This window comes from Prionailurus bengalensis, chromosome C1 (assembly GCF_016509475.1).
Source record: "Prionailurus bengalensis isolate Pbe53 chromosome C1, Fcat_Pben_1.1_paternal_pri, whole genome shotgun sequence".
Lineage (NCBI taxonomy): Eukaryota > Metazoa > Chordata > Mammalia > Carnivora > Felidae > Prionailurus > Prionailurus bengalensis.
The window spans coordinates 19,332,786-19,355,172 of record NC_057345.1 but is presented as its reverse complement, the minus strand read 5'-3'; the positions used below and the strand labels follow the sequence as shown (position 1 = coordinate 19,355,172).

Genomic DNA, 22,387 nt, shown 5'->3' with positions numbered 1-22,387 from the left:
TGTTGCTGTTTTAATTATGAAGGTAGCTCACGTGTGGGTGTAAAGAAAAAATCAGTACATAAAGTCAATTGAGAAGATCACCCATCGCTTCAAGCGCCGATACGTCACTCCTGCTGAAAACCGCTGGTGATTTTATTGTGTATTTTGTAGAGCTTTCTCTATGTGTATTGCTTCCCCCCTATATTATGTTTTAATTACACGAGTGATTTACAGGAACACGTGTTTATAAAAGACACAAATGCCACAGATAAACGTAGAGTCCAAAGCATATTCCCTTCCCCAAAGACAACTTTTGGTGAACTTTAGCATCCTTCATGCATGTATGTACCAACAGCACAAACACAGAGTTTCAGCTTTTCTTCCTTTCAAAAAAATGCAATCATAACATCCATATTCTTCTGCAAGTTGCCTTTCCTGCTACAATAACATGTTACCCTGTAGATTTTTCCACGTTTCATGTTCTCCATTATGGATGTTCTGTGCTTATTAAGTGGTCTCCTCTGATAGACACTTGCGTTGTTTATAATCTTTTGTTATTAATATTATGCTTTGTGCATTTGTGCACCTATTGATGTAGGGTTCATTTCTAGAGGTAGAATTGCTAGGTTAATGTGTTAGTGTATCTTTAATTTTTCTAAATACTGTGGGGATTTATTTTTAAGGTGTTTTTTTTTTTTTAATTATCCAAGAATGCTCATTGCAAAATAAGTGGAAAAGTATAGAAAGCCATCTAGAGAGAAAACATCACTCACAGTCCCTCTACTCATTTGCCACAATGGCCTGCTTTTTGGCATGTTTGCTTCCAATCAGTCTCTGTGTCCTACTGTGACCAGATCAGATCATACTGCAGAGATCATTTTCTATCCGGCATTTTTTTTTACCTAATGTTACAAACATTCTCCTGTGTCGGTAACATATTTTTGTCAGCATCCTTTTTTTATGATTTCATGATGGACATTACATGTACATACTCTAATTTTCTTAGCTCTTCCTCTATTGTTGGGCTTTTCAGTTGCCTACATATTTTTCACTGTAACACTTCAGTGAATATCTTTTTGTACAAACCTTTGAAATGCAATGATTTCCTTAAGCTAGATTCCCAAAAGGAAAATTACTGGGTCCAGAGGAAGGATGTTAGTGAATCTATTTTGAAGTGGAATTTCGAATTGCTAATATTCATACATGGAACAAAGGTCCAAAGGTACTAAAAGTTAGACAATGAAAAAAAAGTCTTTATTCTACTTGGTCCCCCCAGCTGTGGTGTTCCCCCGAAGGTAAATTGCCTGGTTTGTTGTGTATCTTTCTTAGGACAAAAAATATATATATATGCATATACACAGACACGTATTATACATACACGTGTATACACACATGTATACATACATATATATTCCTTTTTCATTTAGAAATAGCATATCAGAGCTATGCTTTTATACTTTTCTCTCTTCATTTAATATTGACGATTGTTCCATATATAAAAAGAACTGCCTCATTTTCTGAAAATATTGCATAGAATTTCTTTAAATGGATGTGCCACAATTAATTCTATTGAAATGGTTTTAGGCTAGTTCCCAGCTTTTGCTATGGGAGCTGTGCCGTAATGAATGTCCTTACATATACACACCATTTTCACCACGTGCTAGCACATCCATCAATAGAATAGATTCCTTTGAGTGGAATTGCTGGGTCCCTGGAAATGTGCATTTGACATATATCGCCAGCTGGTGCTGTCTCCCGGGAAGATGCCTATTTCCTCATTAAAGGGCAAGGACAGTTCTTCAAGCTCTTGATCCAAATGGCCAAACTACTTTCCAGAAACGTGTTACCTATTTGCTCTCTTGCCAGCCATACATCAGCCCTCCACGCCCTCCTCCCACTGAGTAAAAATAGCATGCTGATGTTTGCAGTGTCTGTGCTCCATTGTCATTTTTGCCAAAAGGATCTGTGAAAGACTAGCAAGAGTGAGCAAATAGTTCATTTTTAAAACTTGTTTAAAGTAGATGGGTTTATGTGGTAGTTTTTAGGAAACAATAAAGCATCATGCAATTATGAATTGACTATTACGAAAAACATTCTAATTTGCTTGGGGGGGGGGGAACTTGTATAATCAAAACAAATTTTAAAACACAGGATCTGGGAGAATTTCCTAATCCCACTCTATATGTGTGACCTGGGGAAATTGCTTATCATCTCCAAGACTAAGGTCTTAGAGTCATCTGGAGGAGGAAATGGGATAATGCACTCAGCACAGTGCTTGGCATCTGACAAGGGCTCACAACGTGGTAGCCAAGAAGAAAAGTTTGCTAAGGAAAAAACACCAATCTTCCAAGTAATGCCAACTGTGAGAGGAGGGAGCCTTCCAGGCTCTGAAAAGGAGGCTGGGCGGTGCCAGCTTTGTTCTTTCCCGCAAATTCTTCCTCTGGTCTTGCCTGCCTTGAAGAGGAAATAGGGAAGTCTGGCCACAGCCCCTGGGGAGGCACACCTCACACTAGCACTAGCTCTTCAGAGGGGCTGGGATCTGGGACCTCACCCAGATTGCCCTTGTGCACCTCGGAGGTCCGTGCATCCTCCACGGGGGTCCCTGCCGCAGCCGGATCGGAGCCCGGGAAGTGAGAAGTGCTGACCCAGCCTTGCATTTCTTACTCCGAGCTAACGGCAGGCGGTGGCTGCCTATGCCTCCGGGGGTCCAGCGTCTCAGAGCTGCCCCGGTGGGCGCGGCTGCGTGCTCGATGGCTTGGGAGGTCCTTGGGACTTGTCAGTGCCGTTCTCTGCAGCGCGCTCGCTCCATTCCAGCCAGTCTGGCGCTGCCTGCAGGGCCCGGCCAGTGCCAGCCCACCCTCAAGGTGCTGCAAGTGGCAGGGAGGGGTCGCTGGGGCTCGTGCTGGGTGCCGCGTGCCGCGGTCTGCTGGGCGAGCCTGGGATGCGGGGTTGCCTTCGTGGGCTCCGCACCTGCCCAAGTCCCGGGAGGCTTGGCCTCCCCCTCCCCCGCCCCTCCTCCCCGAGCAGGGCTGCTGCACTGAAAAATCAGCTGCTAGAGACGCCATTTCTGTCCCCACCCTTGTCTGGGCTGGAAGAGCCAATCACTGTCGTCGTGCGGAGCTGCAGGTAGAAACTTCCCCGCGTGGGAGAGCAGATCCGTGCCGCACAGTGAAGCCATTTTCTGGGAGGATTTGGAGTCATTTCCACTCACAGCATAGTCGCCATGCTGGAGAATTTCAGCCATTCCCTCCCCACCCGCCTCCTTACACCAAGCCTCTCCTTGATTTTCCGGGGAGAAGTGACAGTGACGATACTGTGTGGTGAAAAGATTGAACTCCGTGGAACCAAGGGGAGTGTGGGGTCGGGTCTTGGCCCTGAACCGTAACCTGCACTGTGACCAGAAGAAAGCAATACAGCCCCAGGCCTGTCTTCTCGTCTATAAACATAGAGTTAGACCATGTCAAGTATTGGTGAGGCTGTGGGGAAGCGGGTTTGTACCCTGTGCTCTAACAATTCTATTTCTTGGTTTCTACGCTAGAGAAATACTTCCACGGGGTGTGTTCGGGCAAGCTGTCCATTGCAGGATCATATCTAATAACAAAGCACTGAAAACCATTCAATGACCATCAGTAAGGAAAGTATAAATAAAACAGTCTATTTTCATAATCAGTCACTAGATTGCAGTTGGAAGGAATACATTGGATCTATATATGCAGGGACATGGGCAGAGCTCTAAGATATTAAGGCAGAAAGTTGCAGAATAATGCATACAACATAATACCATTTTGCAACATATCAAACACCATTGTGGTATATTCAAACATATATAATGCATTTAAAAAAAAATAAAAAGATACACACCCAGCTCAAAAGAGTGGCTTTCTTTGGGGAGAGGGGCAAGGAGCTGGGATAGCCAGTGGAGGTGAAAGGGAACTTTAGCTTTCCTTGTAACATTCTAATTTTTCCTTAAAAAAAAAAATGACAGTGCATTCATATATTGCCTAAGGAATTTAAAACTGTAGTCATAAAGAAAACACTGAAAACAAATATGTCAAAATGTAAACAATGGTCAATTCCTGGTGATGGGGAATGGGAGTAATTTTGGGGGTTTGTTTTAGTTGTAAAAATTCAGGGAAGGGGTTGAAGAGTGACTGTGTGACCCCTCAAATCCCTCAGGTCAGAGACCCTGCGATCTTGTGATTCTAGGTCAGCATCCCTAAAGTCCTGGTCCCACCCTGAAGGGTTTTCAGGGGCTCTGGTGCTCCTGCCCCGCCCATTCCCAGGCATGGGATCCACTCTCACCTGAAGGCTGGAGCCAGGGCGGAACACTGGCAGTTCACTGCCCTACGGGACTTACTCTCTCATCTGGGCATTTCGTTGCCCTGTTTCCTCTAGAGGCAGATTCTCTCCCATAGCCCTCAGAAGGAGCCAACCCTGACATCACCTTGATTCCAGACTTCTAAGTCCCAGAACTGTGAGACCGACATTTAAGCCTCCACCCAGCTTGTGGCTCTTCGGTAAGGCAGGTCCCAGGGAAGTAGTAGACCCCACCCATCCTGATTAGCTGGAGGCTGCACTCTCCGGGGACCTGAGTTGGCAGGTGCCCATGCGGGGAGTGGATTTGAGGCAGGGGCAGGAGGAAGACCAAGGAGGAGGAGGCTGCTGTGGGGTCGGCCAAAGCCCGGCAGTGCTGATACTTACTAATCGATGCAAGAGCTTAGCAATAAGCCCGTGAAGGTCTATAAATCAAGCCGAGCTCCAGTAACGCATCAGCTTGTCTTCCCCTTGTGTATTTTCTCTTGCGCAGCATCCCACCCTCCTCCTGACACCTCAGCCACCCCCACCTCCCGGGCTGGGCTGGAATTCTACTCGGTCTTCACTTTCACCCGCCTTTCAATGGGTGTGATTGCAGCAGGCTTGATTTCAACTTCCTGTGACAGCTGTAACCTCTGTTCTCACTGAATTGCTAAGACTGCTGATAAATGCCAACTGCTTGGAAGTTTTGTAAGCAACCGGGAACATGTTCCCATGCCAGGCCATGGAGAAATGGGCTATGGAATGGTCCAGAAATTTAATGAATTAAAAGTAACTAGTAACTCCCCTCTGTCTTTAGGTCTACCAATGCCCATCTAAGAAAAACACTAGATCTGGGTGGCTCAGTGGATTAGGCTTCCAACTTTGGCTCAGGTCATGATCTCACAGCTCGTGAGTTCGAGCCCCACGTCAGGCTCTTGTGCTGACAGTCAGAGCCTGGAGCCTGCTTTGAGTTCTGTGCCTCCCTCTCTCTCAGCCCCTCCTCTGCTCGTGCTCTGTCTCTCAAAAATGAATAAACGTTTAAAAAATTTTTTTTAATTTAAGAAAAAAGAAAAAGACTAGATCTTATGAAATGAAAGCCATCCTCCTGGCCCCATGTAGGAGGAACAGTCCCTTTACTTGTCCGAAGCCCCAAAAAGCTCAACAGAGAGCCAGTGTGCTCACCATCCCCACATCATCTTTCTTGCTCATCTTTTGATTGTTTGGGAAAAGGTTGGTTAGAAGAAACAATAGAAAGCAATACCCCCCCCCCCCAGGCTTCACATTAAAAGACATGTCACTGGCTGAGGGGACATGCTGTGCATACAAACTGGTGTCCTGAATTGGATCCTGGAACACAAAAAGGACCCCGATGGGAAAATGGAGAATCCAATTAAAGCTAGCCACGCAATTGGTAGTATTGTACCGGTGTTAATGTTTTAGTTTGGATAAATGTTCTGTGATTATGTAAGATGTCAATGTTAGAGCAAGCTGGCTGAAGGGTGTATGGGAACTCGGTGTATTTGTTCTTTGCAACTCTCTGGAAATCTGAAATGATTTCAAAAGTAAAGCTTAGGGGCACCCAGGTGGCTCAGTCGGTTAAGCATCTGACTCTTGAATTCAGCTCAGGTCATGATCTCACGGTTCTTGAGATGTGAGCTGTCAGCACAGAGCTTGTGTGGGATTCTCTCTCTTCCTCTTTCTGTCTGCACCTTCCCTGCACTTGCATGTGCATATTCTCTCTCTCTCTCTCTCTCTCTCTCTCTCTCTCTCTCTCTCTCAAAATAAACTTAAAAAAAAAAAGTAAAAACTTAATCAGGGCACCTGGGTGACTCAGTCAGTTAAGCATCCCCCTTTGGCTCAGGTCACGATCTCATGGTTTGTGAGTTCGAGCCCTGCGTCCAGCTCTTTGCTGACAGCTCAGAGCCTGGAGCCTGCTACAGATTCTGTCTCCCTCTCTCTCCAACCTTCCCCTGCTCACTCTCTCTCTCTCTCAAAAATAAATAAACATTAAAAAATTAATTAAAAAAGTAAAAACTTAAAAACAAGTAAAAAAATATTTTTTAATGTACTTTTTGAATCGCAAGACTCTAGACCTCAGGATATACTCTCAGTTATACGTCTGATAATCAGCCCTAAATGTTGTTTTGTTTTTTTTTAACATTTGTAAAATTAAAAAAATTATTTATTTTTATTTTTGTGAGAGAGAGAGAGAAAGAGAGTGAGTTGAGCAGGGGGGTGAGGGAGAGAGAGAGAGAGAGAAAGAGAGAATCCTAAGCAGGCTCCACAGACAGCACAGAGCCCTACCTGGGGGTTGATCCCACAACCCTGGAGTCATGACCTGAGCTGAAATCAAGAGTTGGACGCTCAACCGACTGAGCCACTCAGGCACCCCCTTAAGAGTTATTTAGTGGTCAAGAAGACTTCAGCCCAAAGTTCAATATTTGCTGAGTGTCTATACATGGCACTATAGGGATACCAAGAAAAAAACATATATATAATCCTGCCCTCAAGGAACCTATTCTCTAGTGAGGAGGACAAAGATGTATATGGATAGACTCAATACCAGGCATAGTATGCGGGAGTCAGAGAGATTAATCAAGACCTTGAAGGTGGAGAGAATTTCAATAGGGACAGAAGCCAAGGGATTCAAGGCTGAGGATTAGTGTCAGCAAAACACTGGAACATATTAGATGTATAACTTTTCATGGAGCTGAGAATAGTCCAGTAAAGCAGAGATTTGGAGGGGGGAGAGTGGGAGGGTAGAGGTTTCAGAGACATGGGAGTACATAAGGTCAGTAAGGAGGACAAAATTCTTCTCTGTTTTTAAAATATAATAGTATATGTTCACTTTAAGAAGTTTGGAAATTCCAGAATAGTACAAAGAAGAAAACTAAACTCAGTTGTTATTTTACCCTCCAAACAAAAACTTTGGTGCATTTTATTTTGCTCCCACTTGAGTTCATATCGTACACATGGTCGGGTAGCCTTTGTTTACTCCATTAACACAATATCACCAGCAGCCTTTCCCCATCTCATTAAAGAAGATTCTTAAAGCATGAGGGGAGTCCACCTGCTTCCTTAGGCAAGAATCCTTCTTGCATTCCCAGCAGCTGAGTGACAAATCTCGTCTGGATACTTCTCATAGCAAGAATCTCCTTCGTTCTTACGAGGTGCATTCTGTCATTAGCTAAGTCCTTCCATGCATCTTAATTGTGCTACCCTCTAACTATCCTTTTTTCAGATGACAGATCTTCATCAAGAACCAAAGAGTCTCAGAGTTTAGTTGGTCTTGAGTTAGATTGCAGTAACCTCATGGAGGGTCTCAAATGCCATGCCAAGGATAACCCTCGGACTATAAATCTAAGGGAGTCTTAAAAAAAAATTCTTTTTTTAGATTTCAGGAATTTTGATGTTTCTTCTATGATGTGCCCCAAAATTTTTTGCTTTTGTTTTTTAATATTTATTCGTTTTGGAGAGACAGAGAGACAGAGTATGAGTGGGGGAGGGGCAGAGAGAGAGGGAGACAGAGAGTCTGAAGCAGGGTCCAGGCTCTGAGCTGTCAGCACAGAGCCCGACATGGGGCCTGAACCCACGAACCATGAGATCATGACCTGAGCCAAAGTTGGATGCTTAACCAGCTGAGCCACCCAGGCGCCCAAATGTTCCCCAAAGTTTAATTCATCGAATATTTTCAAGCAGAAAAGTGGCATGATCGGAGCCGTGCTTGATGCTTAAAACTGCAGCCGTCATTTACTGAGGGTTTGTTACGCATCCGACACAAGGCTAGGAACTTTACATTTAGCATTTCAGGCGGTGGTTCCTGAGAACAACCCTACGAAGTTGGGGCGTTCTCCCGATTTCACCGATGATGAGACACGGGCCGAAAAAGGGAGAAGTCATCCGTCCAAGGTCACACAAGTGGTAACTGAACAGTTACCTGCAGCATCACTGAAAGCACCAGATTCAAATTCCTGTGGTGACATGAATTAGCTGTGTCACCTCGGGCCAATGTCTAACGTTCTGGGGCCCTTTCTCCTCCGTCTGTCAAGTACTGGAGTTAGCCAGCTAACACAGTTTAGAGTGATAGCTCAAAGCATAGACTTGGAACCAGGCTGCCACAGACTCGGCACTTCTGGGTAGCCTAGGTGGACACGTGATTTAATCTCTGCAGGCCTAGTGCTAACATTTGCCAGACCCAAGGCAGGAGGATAAAAGAGAAGGCCACATACCTTAGGTGTAAGTATTTAAGAGTTATCACTAATTCTTTTTTAATGTATGTTTTACCCTTTCACCTTGATAAATATACCTCCATAATAATCTAGAACGCCAGGGTTTGAGTTGAGAATTCTTGGATTCCTTGGAGTTCCAGGTCAGAGTGTAACAGAGCCAGCCCCCTTTGCTTCCTTTTCCCAGCTCCTCTTCCTGGCCCTCATGCCCAGGTTCTGTCCATACCCCTTCCATACAGTAGCCAGTCCTGCCTGCACTCAGGCAGGGAAGTTTGCACTTGGGAGGATGAACCAGGGAAGGGGCTGGTGGAGGGGCTGAAAGTGGCCTAAGGCCATTTGGAAAGGGAATTCTAGAGTCCCAGATTCTCAGAGTGTGATTTAGAAGGGTTGCCCAGGCTCCAGAGGGGCTCATATCCTTGGCCCCAGGGGACTGCTTGCCTGTGGGAAGGGGCACAGCTGGAGGGTCAGAGTGCGGCCCTTGAACGTACAAGGCCTAGGACAAGGACCCTGTTTGACAGGTCTAAGGAAGATATGGTCTCTCTGTGCCTCAGTTTCCTTTAGGGTGACCAACTCATCCAGGTTTGCTTGGGACTTTTCTACCTTTAGCACTGGTAAGTCCTGCATCCCAGAAAAACCCCTCAGTCCTGGGCAAACTGGGACAGTTAGTCACCCTTGTTTCCTCAGCTTTATAGTTAGGCTAATACTATTTCATAAGATTGATATAAGGGTTAAGTGAGTTATCACATGGGGAGTGTTTAGACCAGTGTCTGACTCATGGTAAGCATTCTAGAAATATGTAAGCTATCACCATTTTTCCAATTATTTTTATTGTAAGAAAATACACGTAACATAAAATTTACCATCTTAACCACTCTTAAGTTTTCAATTCAGTGATATTAAATACATCCATAATGTGCAGCCACTATCTCATCCATCTCCATAACTCTTTTCATCTTGTAAAACTGAAACTCTGTCCCCACTAAACACTAACCCCCTAGTCCCTCTTCTCTAGAAGCCCCAGGGACCATCGTCCTGCTTTCTATATCTCTATGATTTTGACTACTCTAAGCTTCTCATGTAGGTGGACTCGTACAGTATTGGTCTTTTTGTGACTGGTTTATTTCACTTAGCTTAATAGCCTCAAGGCTCAAGCATGTTGTGGTGTGTGCCAGAATTTCCTTTTCTTTTTTAAGGCCGAATAATATTCCATTGTATGGATAGACCACATTTTGCTTATCTGTGTATCCGTAAATGAACATTCGAATGTTGCTTTCATGTCTTAGCTATTATGAATCATACTGCTGTGAACATGGGTATACAAATGTCCCTTCAAAACCCTGCTTTCCATTATTTTGGGTACATACCAAGCAGGGGAATTGCTGGATCATATGGAAATTCTATTTTTAGTTTTTTGAGGAACATCCATACTGTTTTCCACAGTGGCCATACCACCTGCCATTCCCACCAATAGTGTTCAAGGGTTCCAGTTTTTCCACATCCTCTCTGACACTTGTTATTTTCTGGGTTTTTGTTTTTGTTTTTTTTGTTGTTGTTGTTGTTGTTTTAATGGACATGAGGTGGTATCTCCTTGTGTTTTTTTTTTTAATTTTTTTTTTAACGTTTATTTATTTTTTGAGACAGAGAGAGAGACAGAGCATGAACGGGGGAGGCTCAGAGAGAGAGGGAGACACAGAATCGAAAGCAGGCTCCAGGCTCTGAGCCATCAGCCCAGAGCCCGACGCGGGGCTCGAACTCACTGACCGCGAGATCGTGAGATAGTGACCTGAGCTGAAGTCGGACGCTCAACCGACTGAGCCACCCAGGCGCCCCTCTCCTTGCGGTTTTGATTTGCATTCCCCTAATGATTGGTAACACTGAATATCTTTTCATGTGCTTATTGGCCATTTGTATGTCTTCTTTGGAGAAATGTCTATTTAAGGCCTTTGCCCATATTTGGATTAGGTTGTTTGTTTTTTCATTGTTGAGTTCTAGGAGCTCTCTCTTGTACTGGATATGAATGCCTTATGAGATATATAATTTGCAATTATTTCCTCCAGTTCTGTGGGTTGCCTTTTTACTCTGTTGATATTCTTTTGATGCACAAAATTTTAAATTTTCGTGAAGTCCAATATTTTTCCTTTGTTGTTGTCCCTTTGGTGTTACATCTAAGAAATCACTGCCAAATCCAATGTCACGAAGCTTTTTCCCTGTGTTTTCTTCTAAGAGTTTTATAGTTTCAGGTCTTATATTGAGATCTTATACTGAGGTCCATTTTGAGTTGATTTTTGTATATGGCGTGAGGTAAGGGTCCAACTTCATACTTTTGCATGTGGCTATCCAGTTTTCCCAGCACCATTTGTTGAAAAGACTGTCCTTTCCCCATTGAATGAGTCTTGGCATCCTTGTCAAAAGTCATTTGACCATATATGCAAGGGTTTATTTCTAGACTCTCTATTCTATTTCGTTACTCTATATGTCTGTCTCTATGCCAATACCACACTGTTTTGATTCCTGTAACTTTGTAGTAAGTTAATGAAATGAGGCAGTGTGAGTGCTGCAGCTTTGTTCTTCTTGTAGCTATTATCATTTTAAAGGTTCCATTCCACTAGAAAACAGGAAGATTCCATGATGAGGCTTGGGTGAGAAAAAGGGAAGAGTGGAGTCTGACTGAAGTTTGAAACGTGGAGGGTAAGTGGCTAGCAAAGCCACTAACTAACTGGGAAACCATAAGGGTTAGAACACAGAGTGAGAAGACAGGCAGGGGCAGTGATACCTTGGTCATTCCACCCACACATTTAACATGGGTACACTTTATCATATTTCATTGACTCAAAAATGCCACTGATGGGGTGCCTGGCTGGCTCAGTTGGTGGATCACGCGACTCTTGATCTCGGGGTTGTGAGTTTGAGCCCCACATTGGGTACGGAGCCCATTTTTAAAAATGCCATTGATTTTAAGACACCATTATTTTATGTCCCACTAAGAAAATATGCTATCAGTAATTCTGACATGCTATTTACTGACCATGAGGCGTAACCAATTTCAGAGATACAAAAATGAGAGGGAAAAAAATACATTTTCGAATTAATTAAGTAAGATACATGCCAGGCATTGTGTCAAGCATCGTGGGAGGGGAGTGGGATACCACCAAGAAAACGACTGTCTTCAAAAAGCTTCCAGTCTCACAGTGACACCTGCAGACGTTTCTACCACAACACTGACTGGGAGGAGTACTACCACGCACGCACCAGAGCTGTTCTGAGATCAGCTGCTGCTTGTCAAGTATTTATAGGAGTTATTAATATAGACAGAATTGACAGTCACGTCTTTCTTGGGATTTCTAGTCCTCCCCCTCCTTTTCCCTGATGCCTGAAATTTCTAGGGACAAAGCCTTTCAAACCATTTTTGAATGAACGGAGACAATGAATTAAAACACCAAATGGTGAGTGTTGAACTGGCATGACTCCCGTGGAAGGCCATTCGGCACATCCAAATTACAAAGGCGTTTGCCCTTTGCCCTTGCAATACCACTCTAGGAATATGTCTTCCTGATATACTCACCTATGTGGAAAATGCCATGTATCCAAGGTATTCATTACAGCAGTGGTTGAAACAGCAAATAATTGGGAATAACCTAAAAGCCGTGGGTAGGGCACAGGTTACCTAGATTATGGAACATTCATACAGTGGATCCCAGATCAAGGAAATGCCTGATGTACGAACAGGGAAAACATCCCTGACGTCTATGTATGGTCAAGTGAAAAAAACGCTAAGTGCCCAACAGTTGCGGTTGACTACCATTTGTATTGTAAGGGGGGAATAAGAATACACATGTACAAACTTGTTGAAGAGACTCTAGGATACATGGGAAACTGACAACAGTGGTTATGGTTGGGGAGGGTTGGTGAATTTGGCAGATGGGGACAGAGAAGGGAGGAGGACTTTTTTACTTTATTTATTTATTTATTAACGTTTATTTATTTTTGAGACAGAGAGAGACAGAGCATGAATGCGGGAGGGTCAGAGAGAGACAGGGGGAGACACAGAATCTGAAACAGGCTCCAGGCTCTGCACTGTCAGCACAGAGCCCGACCCGGGGCTCGAACTCACGGACGTGAGATCATGACCTGGGCCGAAGTCGGACGCTTAACCGACTGAGCCACCCAGGCGCCCCAATTTCTAAACTGCATGTATGGGTTGTCCAAAATGTGCAATTAATTGAATTTTTTAAAACACCACATAGGAAGAGTTAACCCAGTAACTGATTCCCACCAAAGGGTGGGAATTCATTCATTCATCCATTCATTCACTCATTCCATAACCTATAGTAATCAAGAAATTTCTCTAGCATTAACCCTTAACATGTGCCAGGCATCACGCTACATGCCTTCGCGTACTTTATTTCATTCAGTCCTCACCACTCCTATATGGTACAGGTGTCTAGCATTACGGAAGAGGAAGCTGAAGATGACAGAGGCTGTTCTTGCCTAAAGCCAACAGTGAGCATCCAGATCCCAGCATCCTGGGCCAGGCCCAGTTCTGTGCACAAGGGATGACAAGACAAAGGCACAACCCTGCCCTCTTGGACTTGATAGTCTAATGAGGGAGACAGGCATGTCAAATGGCAGATTCACAGGCAGGGCTTGAACAGGGGAGGGAGTGTTAGAGCACAGTGCCTAAGGATAAGGGGACAAAAGGAACAGAGAAGCTGGGGACAAGGAGAAAACCTCTCCCACAATGCCCTTTTGCCAAGGACAGGCCCTGTAAGCAGCGCTGGAACCCGGCGGCGCCCGAGTGAGAGGCCACCTCTGTAGCCTCAGAACCAACAATGAACAAAGGCTGCGGTGCTGTGTAAGAACAGAGGAGATCTGACAACGGCCCGGCTCGTTTGATCCGTGTAGACATCCCATCTAGACTTTGAAGCCTGAAGTGCTCTCCTTTAGCTGTCTACGCAGATCAAATAAGCTGGATGGCTGCCATATCTCAACTTCACTTTCTGCTAATCCATAGTCACAGCCAGCTAGCTCCACAGCAATCCGACCGAACCATCTGAGCAGAGGCAAAAATAATTCTCATGGGCAAAGACCGACAGCTCCAAGATGCGAACATTAACTCCTTGCTACCGCTTCAGGAGGGAGTGGCTTTTGAAGTTAGTTTTAGCAAGCTTGCAAGAAAGGAGCTTCTGCCCCTCTCCAAAGGGACGGGGCAAAGCTGTTTTCTCTCCTTAGGGTTGAAAGTCCTTCCTATTTCAGGGCTCACGTTTGCACACCCATAGGAGTTGACAATTAACAGCTGTGGTCTGGACCTCAGAAAAGCAGCCCCACCTAAGAAACAGGAATCATCTCACCACACAAACACCTTTTTATTCACAGGATCATTAAAAGGACAACCGTACCCCCGCCCCCTCAGTCCTCAAGCTGTAGTGAGGAGCTCAGGAAATCCTTGCCACAGAGATGGTGGCAGGGCTAGGCATCTAACAACAAACCCACAAGCTGAGTAGCATCGTTACAAAAGATTAAAAAATCTACATGAGTTCTAACATCTTCGTTCCTAGCTGTGGTTTCCATGGAAATAGACATCTGCTCTAGGGAGAAAGCAAAGGTGGGGGGAAGCAGTATAAGTGCTTTAAAATAATCTGTGTTTTGAAAGATTTTTTTTCCCTGTCACAACATTAATAGTCAGAAGCGTAAGATTTTTGCATGGCAGTTTCTTATATTAAAAGAAAAAATGCATCAAATGGGTGGGACCTTCCTCTGCAAACCTCCAGTTCAAGTACAAAGACTTCATGAAAGGCTGGTTCCGGGGGATAATAGACCTCTTGGCCTTGGGTTCTGTGCTTATTTGTGTTGCCTGCCAATCTGTCACTTTTCAGTGAGGTCTTATCCCCACCCCTCTCCAGCCTTTCTAATGATTTTTGAGATTTCACTCAGAAAACTGACAGTTGGAAACACCTGGCCGTTTTGTGGCTAAGTTTGGTCTGAGAGGGAGAAGCCTTTCAGGGCTTAGAATCTGAATTATTCCTGTTCCTGCTCACATGCTAAGGGAAAACCACTTAGATTGGGGGCGGGGGAGAGGCTGACCCCACACAAGGGCGATTGTTGGAGAAAATGCCACAACAAGCATATTTCAGCCAACAGCGAATTGCTAATTGTTTGCTTTGTGTGGGGTGTCTGCTGCCTGTATGATCTAGTTTTCCTTGTCTCAGGCACCTATTGTATTTATCTCTAGTACATCCCTAGAGACTAGCTGGACATGGAGAGTCTTTCAAAATTAGGGCTGTTGTTTCAGCAGTTAGTCATTTTCGTTTCTTGGTATGGGAAAACTGAACCCATGGATTCATGAAGTGAAGGTGTCCTTCTGCCCAATGAGGATCGCAAAGCAGACACGTTGGTGTTATGACCACCACCCGAATCCCAAAGACACAGCCTTGGTCTGAGGAATGGGAGGAGGGATCTGGAAACCATGTTCATTTTATTTTCCTTCTGGCCTTTTTGTGGGAGGAGGGAGGCCAGTCATTCTAAGATAGCTCCGGTCAATTTCCTTTGTAGCTCTGCTGTACTTCTCATCTAACCAGGCCAGGAGGAACCGTGACCTTGTGGCTCCCCCTTTTGTTTTGATTCTTTAAAAGGGCCCAGCACTGCACTGGGGAGCACGTGCTCCAAGAACAAAAGCAACACTTAACTGCAGTCTGTGTAGTCTAGAACTGCGTTTGCTCTTCCTTCCCTATCATCAGGCAAAAGGCTAGGCTGAACAGATGGGAGTCTGCATTTAAGCAAAGGAGATCAAATTCCAGAGCCTCGCGCCTTTCCCCCACTGTTCTCTGGTCACCAGCTCCAGGACCCGAGCATGGTAGGGAGAAGGCACACAGTGAGGAAGGGCCACGCCCAGGACCTGTTAACTGAGTGGGTAAGGGATTATGATGATGTCACAATGCAGGTTACATGCGGGTTTCGAGGTAGGGCGCTGGGTTGCAGAGGGCCTTACAAGGGCAGAGAGTGGCATTGTCCTGTAACAAGGGCTTGGGCGTCTTAGGTGGCAGTAGGGGGTGTAGCACCGGAGAAGCCCATCGCTGTCCGAGCGTTGCCCTTGGGGCGATGCGGGGCACGTGGCTCAACAGAGGCGGAGTCCAGTCGGCCACCCTCTGAGAGGTACAGAGGGACCCCGCCCCGCCCGGCCCCGCCCTTTTCCTAGAGATTGGAGGGCTGGTTCAGACCCAGGCTAGGGGCCATCGTATAACCCTCTTCCAAGGCCAGACAACCGCCCCGTCCCCCTGCACACACCGGGGAGACCCCCAAACGCGGCCAACCCCTCGCATTGTCCGCCTACCCGGCCAGCCCGAACTACACTTCCCGAGGTGCTTGGGGGTCCCGAGGGGCGGGGCCACTGGGCTGGGGGGAGGGGCCGGCACGTGCCGCGGCTCTCAGCCAATAGGAAGCCCGGTCGGGAGGTCACGTGCCGCTGTTTGGCGCTTTTGTGCGCGCCCGGGTCTGTTGGTGCTCAGAGTGTGGCCAGGCGGCTCGGACCGAGCAGGTGGGTGCGGGGCTCTTGGAGGAGGCGGCGGGAGGCTAGGGGCCAGCGAGAGGGACGCGGCCGGCGGGAGGGGCCGGGCCATGGTAGCGGCCCCCTGCTGGAGGGCGGCGGGCGTGGCCGCGGGCCCCAAGAGGGGCTGGCGGGCGGGGGTCGCTCCGCTTTGTGTGTGGCTCGGGCGGAGTCTCGGCTTTGTCCCCGCTCCCTGGGGGCGCGGCTATCGTGGGGAGGGGGCGCGGCCAGCTGGGCAAGTCTTTGGTGGTAGCCCGGGGTGCAGTCGTGGAGACAATAGGGGGCGTGGGCCTTCGTTTGCCTCCTTCCTTCCCTCTGCAGTCGCGGCCCCACTGGGGTCCCCATTGTTTGAAGGGGCGGGGCGGCTCTAGGGAGCAGCGGTTTTAGGGCCAGACTGCCGGCGACTAGGGCCTCATCCCCTCCCCGCTGTCGCCCTCGCCCAGTGACTAGGGCCGAGCCGGAGAGGCTGACACCCCACGAGAGCAATCCTGTTCTCGCGGCGAGGGGCACAGACAACTAGGCTGGAGGCAGGTTGGGAGGGAGTGAAGGGAGGAGGTGGCGGGCCGATGGCGGGGCTATCCCACGGCCAGTTCCCCGGGCCTGCCCCACCCGCCGAGCTGCTGCAGGGGTGGGGGGGTGGCCTCGAGATGTTTTTGGCGGGAGTTGGGGGGGGGGGTCCGTCAGCGCGGGGCTAGCCCGGGAAGGGCGGAGTTACCCAGATAGGACCGTTAGCCCCGCCCATCCCTCCCCTTCCCACGCGCGCGGGCTCCGGGGTGTTGTGAGTTCGGGGAGATTCGAAAAGGCGCGGGGAGGAAGGGGGCGGGGCCAGGGGCCGGAGCGCAGGGCGTGATCTGATTGGCCGGGGGCGGCCACCCGCTTTTCCTCGCTTTGACCGGGGCCACGCCCATCCTGGGTCCGGTGCTGCGTCTCATGCTCTGCCGGGGTTAGACCGTTTCGTTGCCTCGGATTTTAATTTCCAGCTGTTGGAATCTGTAATCTTATGTCTTCTTACCAGGCTGGGGTCTACAGGGATAATGACCTTAAAAAAATCGGGGGGGGGGGGGATGTAGAATTTTTCATGATATAAGGCAGCAAATACTACAACCTAAAGCCTAGAGGTTCATAAAACTGATTAATTTTGCCCGCTGTTGGATAAGGAGCTTAGGCCCCAAGAACAATAGGAGTTCAACATTATTGGTTAATATTAGCTTGGGCGTTTTGTTTTCCACCATGGCAGACACAGACAAAGCAGGGGTGGGTATTTCATTTGCACAATGAGTTGTAGGCAGTATTAAGATGGCTCCGGTCTCACTGTTGAGTTGAATCTGGAATATCTTCTCGCTGATTGCGGGGGGGGGGGGGGGGGGCGTGGGGGGTATTTTAGAGTTTATAGGAGAAAAATATATATTGTGACTTAACCTTGTCTAAATTTTAAAATCGCGGAGATGTTTTTTGAACAGGCAAGCTCAGTTGACTTGATTTTCTGAAACCAATGTTCTATTTAGTTCACATTTACCAATGTTTCAGTATTTTCTAGATTTTTATGATTTTCTAGTTAATGATGTCTTATTTAATTTCACAGTAGTGATTTTTCTGACACTGATTTATGTGGATGTTATTTGAGGTCCCTTTGGATCAATGACCTAGAAATGCAAAGAAATTGATTGCATGCTTTTAAAAATCGTTTTCAGGGTTTTCCTTGCCAGTGGATTGTGTAGAATACACTGCCAGTCTCTTGTCTTCTGTTCACCATGGCTTCTTCTGGTAGGTAATCTATTTGGAAAAGCTGAATACTGAAGGGTTCAGGGTTTTATAATAGGAGATGGATTCAGGCCTCAAGCCATTAATTTGGCAGTTGTGTTTTGGTCTTATAAATAAAAACCCATTTTATAAATCGGAGAATAAAGAAGAAAAAATATCACTTGAATATACTGAGAGCTTGTAATTGTTGCACCATTTGATGATTTGGCTTGGTCTAGAGCAAAATTGTGGAGTTTTGCACAAGTCTTTCTTTTATTTATGAAAGTGATTGTCAAGCACTGATATCTCAGAATGGTATTTATTAATCCAAAAATACTGAGCTTTGGTTTTCTGAGAGGTGGTATTTACGTAATTTCTTGCCTGCAAACGGAAGCTTCATCAGCCCTGAATCTATTCATTAAATTGATTTAGTTTTTAGAAAATTACAGGATAGTTTATTAGAATAGGAAAACCCCATTTTTCTGAATACGTTATAAATATGATCAAATCCAGATATCCAGGTGAAAGAACTGGAGAAGCGTGCCTCAGGCCAGGCTTTTGAGCTGATTCTCAGCCCTCGATCAAAAGAATCCGTCCCAGAATTCCCCCTTTCCCCTCCAAAGAAGAAGGATCTTTCCCTGGAGGAAATTCAGAAGAAATTAGAAGCCGCAGAAGAAAGACGCAAGGTAAACATCACAATTCACAGAGAACAGGGTATTTATTTATGTAATGTGGCAAATCAGTTTTATTTCCATAACAGGAGAAAAACAATTGTAGCTAGATGTGATTATTACACATCTGTGTAATTACACACTGTGTAAATTACATACGCCAGGAAGAAGAAAAGGCCAGGCATCACTTCCTGAACTCCTATTATGTACCAAGTCCTTTACTTCTATTTTTCTTTAATACAATGACCCTAAAGGGTAGAGATACTGAAAGGAGAAAATGGTCTTGGGAATGTTGTCATTTTCCCATGTCCTGTAGCTAGTGAGTATCGTAGCCAGAATTCAAGCCTCTGTTTGTCTGAAACCAAAGTTCCTGCCTCTCTCATGCTTTCTCTTGGAAAAATAGATTTGTTGGTGCATGATTTCTTTTTCTTTCCCTTTTTTGGGGGAGGGAATTAGTGTGGTTTGTGTGTGTTGTGTCTGTGGGTTTTTTTGTTTTGTTTTGCTTTTTGAGAGCTGTACAATAAAAACATTTTAGATTGCTGGTAATGTGATTGTGTTGCTCCACTGGCATGATGATATTAGGGCAGTTTTTCTCTTACCTAAGCAATTCTGTAAAGTATCCATTTTCAAAAACAAATCCGAAGAATCAACAAGTATGGAAATGCTTGTTATAGAAAAATTGAGAATCACAAAAGTTTATGCATAGAAAATTAAAAATATTCATTATCCTACTTCCCAGAAATAACCGTTGTTAACGTTTTGGTGCATTTCCTTCCATCCAATATTATTCTTTGCATGAAGAACTTTATATATAAATTCCCATTTCATTCCCTTCCAACAACCCTGATTGAGGTGAGTGGGTTTAATTTTAAAATTAGGGAGGGGCGCCTGGCTGGCTCAGTCAGTACGGCATGTGGCTCTTGATTTTGGGGTGGTGAGTTCAAGCCCCGTGTTGGGTGTAGAGTTTATTTAATGAAAAAAAAAAATTTTTTTTTTTTAATAAAATTAGGGAAAGTAGGCACAAGAAGGTGAAGCGGTAACCTGCCCCTGACCAACACAGTTAATGCAATTTGAAGTCTAACACATCTAACCACATACACACATACACAGGCCCCTGTTTAAGCTGCTGTAACATGCACCATGGACATTTCAGTGCTACATGTCATGTATATGTGCACTGACCCACGGTCAACCCTGCGCGTGATTCATTTCTCCAGGAAGAGTGGCAGTGTGTGCAAGGCTGGGTCCTCTCTACCTGTTTCTCTGTGCAGATAGAGTTCCTATGGAGGTTCATGGAGTTTTTGAGTTTGTGGAGGAGATGCGGCCAGTAGTTGGACAAAAAAAATTCAGGAGTCGACCCCAGCCCTGTCGTCACCAGCCCGTGCTTTTATGCAGTAACTGCCTAAATGTAGTGACACTTCCCCTGACTGGGGTTTTGCAGAAGAGAACCAGTGGCAGGTGCTCTTCGGTTTTTGCGCAAGTCAGTGATACTTCAAGCACATCAGAATCTATTTGGTAACAAGCCATCCCGAGTCTGTTGAAGGAGGCACACTGTGGTAACAGAGCTCCAGGGGTCTGGAAGTGAATGCAGCTTCTAAAGAGAAGGGCTGATAAGTTTTTCCTCGAAACAGAACTCTCTCTAGTAATCTGGGGTCTTAGTCTTAAATTCCCTATCATTCATAGATTTTCTTTTTATCGATATGGTTGCATTTTTTCATAATAAGCTCATTTTCTTTGGGTGGACCTTCAAGTTCAAGAGCCAGATTCTTTACAGTACAGCTCCTTTGTCGCGTGCACATCACTCAAGTCCTCTTGCTACCATTAAGCAGTAAATCTTACAGGGATTCCCTTAAAGAACAGTAGTGCAAGACTCTGAACCAACCTGGGCAGTTTTCCAAAGTAAATACGAATACCCGAAAAACAGTATGGTTTTCACCGTATTTTGAGACGGATAATTCAGGCCCTTGACTTAGGTGTCGTTTAAGGAGATTTCATTTTCTGTCTCTCTTCAGTCCTCCCGATTAATCGTTTCTTTTGTCACCGTACCTAATGCTAAATAAACGTCCGAGAGTCTAGCCTCTTACACATTTTTCAGTCCCACGAAGCCGAGGTCTTGAAGCAGCTTGCTGAGAAGCGGGAGCATGAGAAAGAAGTGCTTCAGAAAGCGATCGAGGAGAACAACAACTTCAGTAAAATGGCGGAAGAAAAGCTGACCCACAAAATGGAAGCCAACAAAGAGAACCGAGAGGCACAGATGGCTGCCAAACTGGAGCGCTTGCGGGAGAAGGTTGGTGTCCCAGCCTGGCTTGGAGAGGGTCAAGAGCTTGAAGTCTGCCCCAATGAGGTGGCCTGAACTAATGGCCTTGATCTAGGTGGTTGGTGTCTTTGTCACCAGTTTCAGGCCCTGACACATTAAATGACAGCTATCTTATTTTAGAATAAGGTGGAGCAGAGCTCCTGGCTGGCTCAGTCAGTGGAGCGTGCGATTTTTCTTGCTCTCGGGGTCGGGGTTCGGGCTCCACGTTGAATGGAGAGATGACTTAAAGTATAAAATCTTTAAAAAATATATTAAAATGAAATAAGACAGACTATGCAGTAATTTCCAGAATAGTTGTACATTCTGTGGAAGAGTCGTAGGAGGCTCAGTCAGTAGGTTCCCCGAGTGACCCAAGGAAGCTGGAAGATCATGTTTAGAATTCTAAGTATGCGGTGTGATTCCCACTGATATATAATACACGCCCTGATGCCGCCGTTGGGACTCTTGGGGTGAGCGCCTTGGCAGGCTTTCGAATTAGACTGATGACGAATGCCGTTTCTTCACAGGACAAGCACATTGAAGAAGTACGGAAGAACAAAGAGTCCAAAGACCCTGCTGATGAAACTGAAGCCGACTAATTTGTTCTGAGAACTGACTTTCTCCCCTTCCCCTTCCCAAATATCCAAAGACTGTACTGGCCAGTGTCATTTTATTTTTTGCCCTCCTGACAAATATTCTAGAAGCTGATGTAGGACTGTATAGGTAGACCCAGACTGTATGATGTTGTTTTAGGGGCTAAAGGGGAGAAACTGAAAGTGTTTTACTCTTTTTCTAAAGTGTTGAAGTCTTTCTAATGTAGCTATTTTTCTTGTTGCATCTTTTCTACTTCAGCACACCTGGTGTGCTGGGTTAATGGCTAGTACTGTATTGGCTCTGTGAAAACCTGTTTGTGAAAAGAGTATGTAGTGGCTTCTTTCAAACTGTTAGATGCTGAATATCTGTTTACTTTTAAATCCCAATTCTGTCCCGATCTTACCAGATGCTACTGTACTTGAATGGTTAATAAAACTGCACAGTGCTGTTGGTGGCAGTGACTTCTTTCTCTACAGGTAATAAACTGTGACGTGCTAGAGGCCCTCCCGGTTGCTGTTTGTTCCAGACGGGGCCTCTGGCCTCCAGAAACACCCAGTGCACACATCACCGAAAGTCCTCTGCCCCAGAGTGGTCCTGCTTTGTCTTCTTCCACAATCCTCACTGTGTTTTGATGCCCCGCCCAGATCAGCTGTCCCGACGGTCTTTCAGATGTTTATTCACAAACAAGCTTATTTTTGTTCCCATGTCCCTGTTAAAAAGGCAGATTAAGGCATGGGCTTCGTGGGCTTTCTAGAGAAGGCTTCAGAGGAAATGTGGAGATCCTAGTTAGAGGTATTTGACAGTGTTATTTGCTTTATGTTACCAGTGGGGTGGGGATGTGCCCTCCAGTGCTTTACTGCCGAAGAAGCCATGACTCCAAAGTGGGAATATTCGTCTAATCCTCTGCGCCCATGTAGCAACCTTCTGGGAAGAGGTTAAAGGGAGCCTTATTTTCTAGAGTAGCGTCTGATCTGAGTGGTTAAGGTTCGCAATCTACTTCATCTTGTATCCAGAGGTTATGATATTCACCATTGTCAGAGCTTTG

At 45.7% G+C, this 22,387-nt stretch overlaps 1 protein-coding gene across 3 annotated transcripts; it reads left to right on the top strand.

Annotated features, from left to right (window-relative positions):
* Window positions 1-15,959: 15,959 nt before the first annotated feature.
* STMN1 (stathmin 1) lies at window positions 15,960-21,792 on the top strand. Of its 3 annotated transcripts, none has more exons than XM_043574111.1 (5): window positions 15,960-16,032; window positions 17,733-17,805; window positions 18,295-18,467; window positions 20,548-20,739; window positions 21,276-21,792. In XM_043574111.1, the coding sequence occupies exons 2-5, from the start codon at window positions 17,793-17,795 to the stop codon at window positions 21,345-21,347; spliced, it is 450 nt and encodes a 149-aa protein (XP_043430046.1). In that variant the 5' UTR covers window positions 15,960-16,032; window positions 17,733-17,792; the 3' UTR covers window positions 21,348-21,792. The 3 variants fall into 3 exon arrangements, with proteins under 3 accessions (XP_043430046.1, XP_043430047.1, XP_043430048.1); XM_043574112.1 differs by lacking the exon at window positions 15,960-16,032 and adding an exon at window positions 16,972-17,295; XM_043574113.1 differs by lacking the exon at window positions 15,960-16,032 and adding an exon at window positions 17,012-17,033.
* The last annotated feature ends 595 nt before the right edge of the window (window positions 21,793-22,387 follow it).

Excerpts from the sequence above, each read along its gene's own strand:
- STMN1 (XM_043574111.1), top strand. Across the intron at positions 18,468-20,547 it reads CCGCAGAAGAAAGACGCAAG|TCCCACGAAGCCGAGGTCTT; the intron begins GTAAACATCACA and ends CACATTTTTCAG. Across the intron at positions 20,740-21,275 it reads TGGAGCGCTTGCGGGAGAAG|GACAAGCACATTGAAGAAGT; the intron begins GTTGGTGTCCCA and ends GTTTCTTCACAG.